The sequence below is a fragment of the Tauraco erythrolophus genome, chromosome 11, assembly GCF_009769465.1.
Source record: "Tauraco erythrolophus isolate bTauEry1 chromosome 11, bTauEry1.pri, whole genome shotgun sequence".
Classification (NCBI taxonomy): Eukaryota; Metazoa; Chordata; class Aves; order Musophagiformes; family Musophagidae; genus Tauraco; species Tauraco erythrolophus.
The window spans coordinates 5096188-5108979 of NC_141475.1; the positions used below are offsets into that span (position 1 = coordinate 5096188).

At 47.6% G+C, this 12792-nt stretch overlaps 1 protein-coding gene across 4 annotated transcripts; it reads right to left on the reverse strand.

Annotated features, from left to right (window-relative positions):
* Positions 1–379: 379 nt before the first annotated feature.
* Positions 380–11445, reverse strand: ARHGEF4 (Rho guanine nucleotide exchange factor 4). Of its 4 annotated transcripts, none has more exons than XM_009988294.2 (9): positions 11305–11445; positions 8463–8657; positions 7285–7464; positions 6461–6693; positions 4956–5085; positions 3920–4051; positions 2678–2921; positions 1900–1977; positions 380–656 (listed from the first exon to the last, which is right to left on the reverse strand). In XM_009988294.2, exons 1-9 carry the CDS (start codon positions 11428–11430, stop codon positions 499–501), a joined length of 1476 nt encoding a protein of 491 aa, XP_009986596.2. In that variant the 5' UTR covers positions 11431–11445; the 3' UTR covers positions 380–498. The 4 variants fall into 4 exon arrangements, with proteins under 4 accessions (XP_009986596.2, XP_009986597.2, XP_086474368.1 ...); XM_009988295.2 differs by having other exon boundaries at positions 1885–1977; XM_086618242.1 differs by having other exon boundaries at positions 380–646; positions 1872–1977.
* Between the last annotated feature and the right edge of the window lie 1347 nt (positions 11446–12792).

The window sequence follows — 12792 nt, forward strand, 5'->3', positions numbered from 1 at the left end:
GGGTGGGCAGAGAGCAGAAGGGTTTTATCCCTCCGTGGAAAATGTATCATGTCAGTGACTCTGAACTGTTGTTCTGAGCCTGTCAGTGGACAGGGAGCCTGCAGGCGCATCAGCTGCCATCCCCTCTCTGGCAGCTGCCAGACAGCAGTAGTGTTCACAGCAGGAGGAGTGAGTCAAAGGACAGCTGACAAGCAAAATCTTTTTAGATGCATCACGTCAGGCTCCCTCCTGTGAGCTCTTCCTGGAAGTTTGCCTCTTGGGCTCTGTGCAAGGCTGGCTCGATGGGACTGGCACAAATGCACACGTGTGTGCAAGCACACGCACAGTGTCTCACCTCAGCCAGTGTGGTCAGTCGCTCTGCAAAATAAATAGGGAAGGCAGGAGCACACGTGCCATCCTCTGTAAACAAAGGATTGGAAGAACCTGGGCTCCACCTCCCAGGACTGACGGATAAAGTGCTTTCTCAGAAGGGGTTCAGGCACAAACACGGGGCTGCCCTTATTTCCGGAAGGGCGTCAGCCTGCTGATGTTCTGCCAGAAGTTCGAGGGCTTGCGCTTGGGCTCTGCCAGCATGAAGACTTGCTGCTGAGGGAGCGTAGTAGGCAGGGTGGGATGCTTCTGACGCATCAGGAAGTCGTAGTATGGCCTGGTGACAGCTGTGATGAGGAGGAGATCGGGAAGCAGGTTAGTTGAGCACGCAGCTCCCTTCCCCACCCGCTGCCCCGTGCCTGTTAAAGCTGCAGGGGAGTGAATTGGGTTTGGTTTAGTATTACCCTTAGTTTCAGCATGGCATTTTAGGATTAGACTTGATGCTGGGGAAGTCCTAAAAGTACAAAGCGTACACAGACAGGTGTTCTCTCAACACGACAGCAAGGCCAAAGAGCTGTAGCTTGTCATTAGTGACAAACTTAACCGGTGCCTTTGGTTGTTTCAGGAGAAGCAGCTGATGTGCCTGTGCCTCTGTTGCCTGTTACAACTTCCTACACTGGGTTTCTGAGTTGTAATGGCCAGTGCCTACCTGCAGACAGGGCTGGCTTGTGGGGCTCCTGTACAGCTCTGCCTCTAGGGCTTTGCTCTGTTGGAGAGGTCTGGCCTCCTTCCAGACTTCCCTCTGCAGCCAAATCTTACTTCTGACTTATCTGGAAATTTAGCCAAGCTTTCTCACTGGAGGGTTGGCTAGGATTTAACTGCTGGCTGGTACCACCAAGCAGAACTGGTTCCCTCTCTGTGGGTCCAAAGGAAAGCAAGTGACATCCCTTCCTCTGGATATAAAGAGGGGTGGTGGCATCACAAAATAGGGTAGCAGGAATCTTGAGCTGACAGTGCTGCAGGCACAGGAACTGTCGTTTCTGTTGCTTGAGTTCACTCCTCTGGTGCTGCTGAATCTTTCTTGTCTCTTGAAGTTTTAATGAACAGGTTTGTCAATGAGCATGGTACCTACCTGTGGCATTCTGCCAAAATCACATCTTCCACAGGCACACCTGCCCAGGCAGGAATAGTCCCTGCCACCTTCGTGACCCTCTTTGCATCATGGGGATCACTACAAAACTTAATCTTGTCTTTTCACAAAGGGAATGCCGTAGTGCTTGGAGAGCCTGGCTTCTAGGGTGAGACTGTGAAATTAGCCTTCCAACAGAAGCTGCCGGCTTGTATGTAACTGGTTTCTGGCACAGCGCTCTGTGGTAAGGTGCAAAGCAGCTCTCCTGTGGTTAGCAATAGTTTCCTGACTCCAGCTGTCTGAATCGGCCAGGAACTGTACTGCAGATTGTCACATCTGAGCTCACCATCTGCCCTTCTCAACAGTTTGTTAATGCCACTTCATTGAAACTCTTCCTATATAGTAAATGTGGAACCACCCCCGCCAGCTGTACAGCATTTGTACACTCAGGTGTGACTCACCCTTAGGCTTCCCAGTATGGTGCTGCTTGCTGGCATTCAGCATTGCCTGCTTTTTCTGTACCTCTGTGATTGAAAAACCTTGAAGATAAAATAGAGTTTGTCACCAGCAGGTAGGTTATCATTTTCTATCTGATGGGAAGACACTGGCATAGACAGTAAGGGAAGTATGGGGGTAGGAAAATGCCTGAGGTGGGAAGTCACAAGCAAAAATTACTCCCAAAGCTGGAAGGGGCACATACTGCTCCCCCCAAGCCTGCGCTGCACTGCACAACCGTACCTCTCATGCAAGGTTTACTGCCTGCCCTTTCCCCCTATGCTTTGCTGGGTGAAGAACCAGTTGTGATTCCAATCTCAGTAGATCACACATGTCTGAATTAAGCAGGATTTGGACCAACAATGAAAACCCTCTCTCATAATGAGAACCCTTGACTGAACCTGTTTTGTATAGATATTGCCAAGTTGGGCGCTCTCACCATACTGCAAAATAACGGAAGCCGTGTGTAATGTATTGACTCTTTTGTCAGCGCTGTCTGGACTCATTAAAGACCCATCAGCCTCCCTGAGGACATGCTGCAGTGTTGCTCACAGGGGTTTGTTTGTTTGTTTTTTTAATTGCACAGGTTCATTCAGAATGTGCAGCTCAGCAGCCCAGCGTTTGACTGGTGCATGGACTGGCTTCCCCCACTTTCACTCCTATGCATTGGCTGGTGGAAAAAAAAAAAAACAAACCATGAACCACCTCAAAAACCCACTGCTCAGAGCACTGCTCTTTCCATACCTGTCTCCTGGTCAAGCTGAACCTGTCTCCTTTCATTCTCAAATGCCTTCAGCCAGCGCTGTTTCTGCTCAGGCTTTTTTGCACAGAATAAGTGGACTTCCTCAGTGTCTCGGCAGTGCAACTTAAATGCATTTTTCACACTGATATTGAAGTCCTTGTCCTTCCCATCTTCTACATCCAGTATTTCCATATCATCCATGTTGATCCGACTCTTATAATACAAGATGTCCCGACGCAGAAGGTCCTGTAAAAGAGATCACACAGACTCATACAGATGTTACTGTTTCCTGTCCTCTCTCTTCCTAAAACATTCATTTTCTTTGACATGATGAAATATTTAATCTTCTTGGCAGTCGTTAACAGTCCTGTAAGAAAAAATTGGTACTGGATTTGAATCTATAGAATTGCGGAGTGCTAAGCTCCTGTGGACACAGTTGGCAGTGAGGGAAATCACATGGTTTCTTCAGTGGTGGGGTGAGCATTGGCTGGCAGCTACAGTTGTGGGATATCAGCTGCCCTGAAGAGCTCTGAATGAGAAGCAAGCTTCTGTCACTGCACATGATCCCAAATCCTCATTAAGCCAGCGTCAGAAAATAGTGTTTGATTCCTACAGTCCTAGTTAGCCGAAAAGATCCTAATTGGCTTTCGGTTCTGTGTTGACAATGAAAAGTAAATTTGAGAGCAGTGATAAAACAGTGAGGGTCTCATGCTACCTGGAGGTATCTCTATGCCGTGGCTCTATGAAGGAAGATTTCTTTCACTACTTAGGTTGTGAAAAATAGCACGGGCTGTACATACAGCCTATTGCATGTGATGTTAATATGGTCTTACAGACTGTCAAGGCCCACAGCTCTTCATCAAAGCTGCAGTTACCTTCTGAATATGGTATTAATGTGATGTGGCAGCACAGTTGAAAAAAAAAAAATATTGAAAGTAAAATGGGTGACAATACTCAAGTTGTGTAAAATAAATCCATACACTAACCCTACAAGCGGTGCATTGCTTTCCTCTCTTGCTATGGGGATTAGGCCAGTAGTTCGTTCCTGGAGCGTACACTGCGTCAGGTGCACGGAACACCCCAGAATATCAGAGAAAAGGCTGCAACAAACGCACGTAAACATCTCTGGGCCAGAAGCACATACGGTGCTGGTACGTATTAATGAAACAAAGGGGAGAGAGGGAGCTCGCTCACATTCTTTAGCATTGTAGTAGATAGCATTTGTGCCTGGCTGGTGACCTTACCTTCTTGCAGCAGACAAGCTGGTGATCGAAGAGAAAGAACATCCTCTGTTGACTCTTGGCTTGAGGGTGGGAGATTTTGGCTAATTCCCCAGAATAGATGAGTTCTGAGCTTTTGACTAGGACATCTTCACCCTGAGAACAGCACAAAGAACAGGTTGGTCTCAGCCATCTGAAAACGGGACAAGAAATAAGACTGCAGTCTCTTAAGAAAACCTCAGCTTGGCTGCGGGGCCTGAATTCCTGCTAACAAAACTCTCCTCTGGGAATGAGGGGGACCCTCTGTGCCGGGGGGCAGTCCTTGTCACATCAGGGAGACACCGTGCCCTTGGCACCCAGGGAACAGGAACTGAATTGGATAAAAATGGTAGTGTGTTAAAATGAAAAAACCTCCTTTTTCCAGGGAGTCTGCTCAGGGCAGCTGATCCACGCGTGACATTAAAGGAGGCACATAAGCAGAGAGCTGAGAATTTGGCCTGACACCCTTAGGGACAGAGACAGTCTGGTTTTATTCAGTCTAGGATTTAGAAAATTAGTAGTTTTCTTTATTTAGCAGGTTTTTTATATTGAGTCTACAGGGAACCTTGGCTTCCTTTGTTGCTGTATCAGCTTGCCTTTCTGCAAGAATATTGTGGCTTATTAAGCATTAAGGGGCAATTCTGCCCATCTTGACAGTCTGGAATCACTCAAGAGAAAATGGAGGCCAAGAAGGAAACAATAGGATTTCACCAACCTACAGGCTAATTTTATTCTGCAAGGAAAATGGGGAAGCAAAAATCCCAGGGAACATACAAAGGCAGCTGGTCTAGCTGGGTTATGTGCTAGACCATTTCAGTTGTACTAAAAGATCACGTTGGTTTAAATAAAAAAAAACAAAAAACAAAATGAACAAAAAAACCCACACAAACAGGGGCCGCAGAGCCGAGGTAGGATTAGCTAGCAGTGCTTACGAAGAGCTTGCTGTAGGCAGAAGCTGTTGGAGGACGGAGAAGAGGGACAAACCAGAACATTCATTTCATGGGCAAAGTCAGTCTCTTACCTCCCAGTCTTCTATGGAACTCTGCCACTGAGCAATTTTGTCAATGTTCTCCAGCCGCCGCTTTCTCTCGTTGATGAGCTGAGCAACGTTCTTCATGGCATTTAAGGCAGCTTCGACATCTTTAAAATCCCTAGGGTAGAGCAGAGGTGTTAGGCGTGACAAAATGACACGTGCTTATTGTACCTACACTCCAAAGGAGCACAGTCTGGCATGGCCCAGGGCTGGAGAGCAGAAAACACGAGTTTCACTTGCAGTTATCCCAGCTGGTTTATACTGGAAGTCAGAGGTACGTGTTTCTGTGGGCAGCTTTTCAGACACGTGCTGGATTTGAGGCACAGCTTATAGTCTTGTAACAAATCCAGGCCCAATGTGTGGAAGGGAGGGGGGTGAGCAATCAAATTCAGCCTCAAGAGGTGTAAGTAGGAGATGCTGGAAGAATCTCCAGGGCTTTCCCAGCCTTTATTTTCTGCAACATAATACAATGTATTGTTAATGCCACTGTTTTCATAGGGGGGCTGGTTCTGTCACGCATAGGTAAGGCAGTTCCGCAATAACTGGCTTCATTTCAAACAGGAGCTGATGGTTTATCTGGAAGGGCAGGACAGAAGCTGATCTCCCCTCCTCCACACACCATCTGCTACTACCAGTTACTTGTGCTGAGTTCAGAGTTGCTGGGAAGGAGCTGTTCTGCACAACTTGTCACTAGTGCAGCTTTGAAAACCTCTGTGTGCTGCATTATGGAGCGTTCTGTTGAGAGGTCCGCTCCAGAACACCGTGCTTACAGATTTAATAAGAGATGCGTAAAACCATTCTGAAAAATTGCAGTGCTGTCATTAGGAAGGTAACATTAAGTCAGGCTGCAATGGACCAATAGCAACACTTCAATAGTGATTTTTCATGTTTTATTTCTGTAGCTAATTATTTCAGATGCTTGATTAAGTGAGTAGTTACTTGAGCTGAGGACAGTGCCTTCACCCTGAAACGGAGCAACAGATTTGGAGGCCTTTGAGCTAGTGCTGGAGAGGTACTGAGCACGCGTGGCTTGGCTGCTGTAGGCCACAATTTCCCACTGGGGAAGCACTGGGCAGAATTCAAGACTACCAGTCAGCCCTGACGTGCTATGGCATAGTTTCATGGATATTTGGGGTATATTCAACCAGTGCTTTTGGAGAAAAGTTTTAAACACCACCAGAAACAAATACTTAACTCTGAAGTACGTATGTGCTGGTATCACAGGTATGCAGGCCAAATAAAATAGGAAAGTACCTCTGTGAGGTGCACCTTGCAACTGTAGTTCTTGTAACAGAACAGCAAAACCCAGTTCTGTTGTAATGGAAAATGATGTATTTGATAGAGAAATACTTCTTTTTCCTATTTTCTGCAAGGTAACACAAGAATTGTGGCATTGGCTGCTTTTTTGCAGGCTGCCCTCAACATATGCTTCTGTGTTAGTCCGTTTCCACAAGACCAGTCTCGTTCCTCCCCTCCCCACCACGCTGACCCACCTGTGTTGGGGGTTGGTGTATTTGAGGAGTTCCGCCAGCTGCAGTGGGTATTTGCAGATCTTCTGCACGGGAGTCAGCAGAAACCCATCCAGGGAGATGTCGATCATCTTCTGCAGCAGGCGGCAGGCTTCGAAGAAGTAGACGTACTTGTTGACTTTGGTGAGGCGGGACAGCTCCATGCAGGCGTTGGGGTGGTTGTTACAGTACTCAGAGTATATCTGAAACTCTGTTTGCTGCAAGGGAAATGGAGGGATTTACTGCCCGTGTTCTGCTGGGCGACAGCCTGGCTCGCACCGCTCTGGGTGGGTGCCCTGTGTGGGGCCTACTGTGTCACCTGGGGCTGTTGGGTAATTTGTGTCCTCCCCAGATCCTGGAGCCCTAAAGCTGGGGACGGGCAGGGAGTATTACAAGTCACAGCACGTGCAGCTTGTCTGAGAGACCGAGACATTTCCGTGGATTCTGGCCCATGCTCAGCTGAATGTTTCTAGTGACTGGATCAGCAGTTGCTGATCCTGCACTGACCTGAAAACACCGTGGATGTAAACTCAGGAACAGCTCGACGTTTTGGAATAGTCCTATGTTTTTGCCTAAAGTAGCATGGTCTGGCAGGGAGCGTAGTGCTCAGAAGCTGAGGCACTTGGAAAACATTCTTTCCACAGCCACAAGAGCTAGAGGATGTTTGGTTGGGAGATGGGTAATGGGGGGGTGGTGGCATTTAATTTGTTTGGGTGGGTTTTTTTAAACAGCACTTCAGTTCTGTCAGATCAATTTCTAAATCCTCTGGCTTAATCCATGCCCTTTCCCATGAAGTCAAATTTACTTACATATTCCAAGAAGCATGAGCCGACCTCACTCAAATGTGGGTGGTCTTTGTTGAATTTCTTCTCTAGTGCTTTAACAAATTTCTTCTGGCACCTGTAGATGTCCTCAATGTTCCCAAAGATTGTCTTCAGCTGCTCTTCTGTAAACATGTCAGCTCTTTTGCGGCACTGCTTGATGTAACCCTGGGAGGAAACCAAATTGGGAAGCTTCCTGGGCATTTGCTCTGTGGCCTTTCGTTGTCAACAGAAAACCCCACGGACTGTAGGCAGTCGTACACCAGGTTCCTGTACCCTCCTCCCGCATAGGTGCATCCATGCATTAGCTATTATTTCCTCTATACCACCGGGTAGATCACTGCCTTAAACGATACTGAAATCCATACTTGAAGGAGTCCCAGAGCTGCTTTCTGTCCTGTTAAAGACACCTTTACCTATCTGTGGGCTATGGGGAGTTCTGACCCCAGCACTCATCCACTGCTAGATTTAGGCCAATTAAATCCAGTTGTGGGTCTGGTTTGGATGCTTGTGATAGGAAATGCCTGGTGGACTCAAGGGAGAAGGAGGGCACAAAGAACATGGAGGGACGCTGCAGGAGGAAAGGCTCATTTGTTAAGCATGTGCTGCTTCACCCGGCTGTCTCTCCTGGAAGGCACTACATTTTTGTGTCACTTCAGAGAAAAACTGTGTTCCTACAAAACTCTCAGCAATTACCTTCACTTACCCCAGTGTACATGACAGCGTATCTCTTCTGGAAGAGGGGTCGCAACGCTCAGCATATTTGCAAGTGAAGGATCTAATTGGCTGAACATCCCCCAGTTATTTGGATCTGAGCATGACTCGCCTGAAGGCTGGAGTTGCTGATTGTATTACCTCAGAACATCTATTAAAGAGGACAGCAATCCTAGACATTTACTTTTCTCTGGCTTGGGAAATTCAATTAATTCCATTTAATCAGAGCCCAAGTGGGTGCTCCAAATACGGAGGCGTTTGGGATACTGCTGAAATGAATTGTCTTCTGCTTTCTGAGCATGCAGCATCATTTAGCAGAGCAGGCTCTGATGGAAATACGGCCTCATTTTCAGAAAAGTTACCTGCTTAGGGTCGCTCTCTGGGCAAGAACGGGACAACTCTGTTGTCCTTCAGACAAGTTCTTACATTCACTTCCCTCTCTGTTCTGTTACCTCACAAATGTCCTTCAGGTGCTTGATGTAGTCTCTCTCTGTGCTTATGATCTCATTGATGACATTGGTCCTCATTTGATCTTTGGTGGTCTGCCCCATTCCAAAGCGGCGGGTTCCACTGCTGGAGTCGTCGTCTTTGCCACCCTCTACCTTCAGGGGATGATCTTCCATGGGCTCATCCTGGTTTACTCGGAGCTGTGCCAGACACAAAATGTTCACCATTTGTATTGCTAAACACAACTCTTCCAAGGGAAAGAAGTTTGGGACAGCTGAATGAATGGCAGACAAAGACTGAGCGAGGATAAGGAGTGAGGAGGGCTGCCACAGGTGTGCTACTTGTTAACGTGTTTTCCCCGTGGGGAAGCTACGGCCAATGGTCAGTTTTGGGAGGGCACTTTCAAGCCACATGACAGCTGCTCCTAGTGTGTGCTGTGGGTGGTTTTAAGCAGGCGTCTCTTGTGGACAGAAGTCACAGGAATGATGCAGAGTCCTCCAGGAGGAACAGATACGAAATCAGGACAGGAGATGGTTTATCAAGTGAAATCTGCCTAGGTACTTGTGAGGGGGTGAGAAGGAAGGGAGGAGGAAACTCGTAAATAGTTATTTTTGTATATAGCTTTGTTGTTGTTCTCATGCTACAAGTAACAGATGGTCTCTCAATATCTTAAAGAGAATTTGTTGTTAATGTAAAAGCAGATACAGATGCCAGTGGGATATAATGTGGTAAGGAACAGCATTACACTACAGGGCTGTGTGTGAAACTCGGGGTTCCTTCACAGTGCCCATCAGATGGCAGCACAGCGTGAGCAGAGAGCACCACCACCGTCCCAGAGCCTGTGCTGTCAACAGCAGCAGAGTACCTTAGGTAACAGCAGGCAATGATGGGTGCATTTCACTTACTTAGGAGCTTTCTTTTATGTCGTAGGATTGTAGCTCAGAGTGCTCATGGGAATATTTTGTACACAAATCAGCACAGAGAAGAGAAAAACACTGAAGTAGGAACGTGCTTAACTATAGGCATTTTTAGTACAATGACACAGAACTGCTTTAAACTTTTAACGTGTTTCTTCTGGGCAGGATTACTTACTACTTGATACACAAACCACAAATGTCTACATCTAAAAACCAGTGCACACTCATCCCGTGTCAACATAGGCACAGATCACATTTACTCAGTGTTCACAGCTGGTGAAGACCTCAAGATGTGCAATCCTGGTTTTCCTTCACTGTGAGCAGAACAACACTGGCTAGTCTTAAACTCAGACCTTGCCCTGAAAATCATGTGGGGTAACTGCAAGACCTGCAGATTTATCCCAGCAGTAAGCTTGAGACCCAGTGATAGTTATCAGGAAATCTTCACTCAGATGCTTGAGTAAGTGTTGTAATTACTCTGCTAAAAGAACGTGTTACTCTGCATCCCCAATGGCTCAAACTAGTCTTCTTTCCCCTGAAATCCTGTCTCACAGGGTTTTGCCAGCCAGGACAATGATTCAACTTATTAGTAACATGAAAGAAAAAAAGGCCTGGACTGTGAAAAAAGCAGTTCCATCTCCACCAGTGCTGAGAGTTTGGTCCTAGTTACCTTACTTGCCAAAACATCCACCGTTTGTGACAGTTATCCAGCTGAGACCGTCTCCTGCAATCTATAACAAAGCATTTCAAAACTTTTACAGCACTATCTGTCCCACTCCTCTAAGGACTTTTGCTACAGACACCAGATCACTTCAGATCACCTCCTTTCATGCTTCACCTGGTTTTGCTCACTTGTGATCTGAAGGGACCTGGATAAAGAGCTAAAGGGCTGAGAACCTCTGCCCTTGGCACCTCATTGCCTTGGCAGTGCTGAGGAACCTGCCTTGAAGCGGTGAAAGCAGAGTCAGGCATCCACACCAACAGTCACAGCCCAAAGAAGGGAAAAAAGCCCTTCTCACAGCAGGAACGGAGCGCACAGCAGTTACCCAGGCTCTTGTTTCATGCCCTCACTTGCACACAGAATTCAGATGTGTTTCAGAATGCTCTGCTGGAAATTAATCCAGCCTTTGTAGTATGCAGCTAGGACTGCCTGGGCTGTTCTATGTAGCTATTTCTGTACGGTCTTTGTAGCTGGCACCAGGGGAGAGCTTTGACCTACGAGCCTTGGCCCAAAAACATCAAGAGTGTCATATCTACCTCCTCATCAGTTGTCCCACATGACCTCCAAGATTTTCTGTGGTTTTCTCCTCCATTTTTAAATGCCTGGCATACTATGCTGTGTGGTAGCCCAGTTGAAAACTCCAGGCCTAAGAGAAGGTGTGTGCGTGAGTCAGGTGGTTACGTACTTTGGCACGTGGCATTGCACTGGACCCAGCACCAGATGGAGAAAGCTAAATTTGGTGCCATGCTCATCCATACTGTCTAAAATGGGCACTAGAGTGAAGACCCCTGACAGCTGCATCTGAGATTTCTCTAGAACAGTATTTGTTGCACACTCCTGAAGGAGATGCCATGTGCTTGGGCACAAACTAGCCAATACACATATGGGTAAGCCAGAGCCCAGGCTGCCAACCACCATGCAGGGCAGCTCCCCAGCTGGCACAGCTCAGCTTAGCTCCAGAGTCTGGAACTGAACCACCCTTGCCCTCATTTACTCATGTAAAGAGGGACTTCTGCACACTGGTGGCAGCTCAGCCAGGAGGGCCTGATGTACCTTAGCCATGTGTAGAGCAATAGTAACAAAGACATGTTGAACCAGCTATTTCTAGCAGTGAAAGTGCTCAGAAGTCACTACAGAACACTGACCCTGGAGAAAAAGAACAAACACTTGGTGCTAATGGAGAGGCGTAAAGAGACATCACGCTCTTACCCGTACAAAGCTGGCTGGAAACCAGCCTTCACTGTCCAGAATCCTCCCCCACCACCACTCCTTGTTGGTAGCATCCATTACTTCAATGACATCACCGGCCTTGAATCCCAGCTCTTGGTCATCCATGGTGACATGGTCCCAGAGGGCTTCTGCATACACCACGCTGCCATCACTGATGAGCTGTGGACAGAGCAAGTCAAACGGTCAGCTCCCCCCAAGAAAGCAGCGCAGGCAGCCAGCAGGCAGCCAGCGTGGCTGCAGCTTCAGCACCATTGCTGCTGGGCCAGGCAGGTGTTGATAACCCTTCACTCCCCATGAGCACCGTGAAAAGCAGTTGGTGCTAGTCTGGCAGTTGCTGTGTCTGACCTTGCTCTCAGTAGCATTTATTGAGAATCACTTGGACACAGCACGTTTACTGCATAACAAACATAAATTTGATGCTCTGGAATTTCTTGTTGGTGAAATGCCTCAGCCAGCAAACAAGGCTCAGTGGTGTGTTGTTGGTGGAGGATGCTCTTGTGCTGCCAGCGCAGCCCTGCTTTGGAAAGCCTTGAAATAAATCCTCGAGCATCGGTGTGTAGAGACATCCTTCAGAGCAGAAAGTGTTCTGGGGCCTCCGAGCTAGTCTGGGGTGGATGGAGCCTTAAGTCTTAAAGGTGGCCAAACTTAGCACTTAAGCTGCTTAAAATAAGTCTCCTGGAGGGTGTAAGTAATTATGCTGAAGGACAATGGTTATTTACTACACATCCCGTAGAGGGCCTATGCCAGGAAAAAAGGTCACCTGACAGTTAAAAAAAAAAAACACCAAATCCCCCCCATGGCTGGAGGCTGTGAGGGGCTCTTGAACACAGCAGTGATTGTGTCCGCGCCTGCCTGACGCCGTTCCCAACCATTCCCACCTCAGCTGTGGTGCAGTGGTGTATCTGCAAGCTGGTCCTGCTCCAGCAGGAGTGCCTGCCTGACGCCCGCAGGTTTATCACGTCAGAGTCTCCTTTGAATGTCAACAGCTACAGAGCACACACGCTTCTTGGGGCCTGAGCGTGACTGGGGCTGTCTGAACGCCAAGGATTTCCCCAAGAAGGCAGCATGTATCCTGAAGTCCTGCTAAAAAGGACTTCCTCAGCCACCCTGGAGTGGCAGTGAAGCCCTATTTATTTTTCTCCAGGAAAATGGTGCTACAATAATTTCTAGGAAGACAACAGAAAGAGCCGTCTATGAGGCACAAGGTAGAAAGACAACCTGCACAAAACCCACCACAGAACATCTCACCATATTGCAGCAGTATCACCGCAGCCACGTAACGCACGTGTCATCCATGCTGGGTACCTTAGTTGGCTCGGTCACACAGTTAGTTACTGCTCTGGGTTACTCATTTGCCACTCCTCCAAGAAGAAAGATGCGCGTTGTAAAAGAACGCTAGGATAACGCGAACACAGTAAATCAGGAGAGAGTTAACGAGGCATTTGAAAGGAAATTCAAATACAGCCT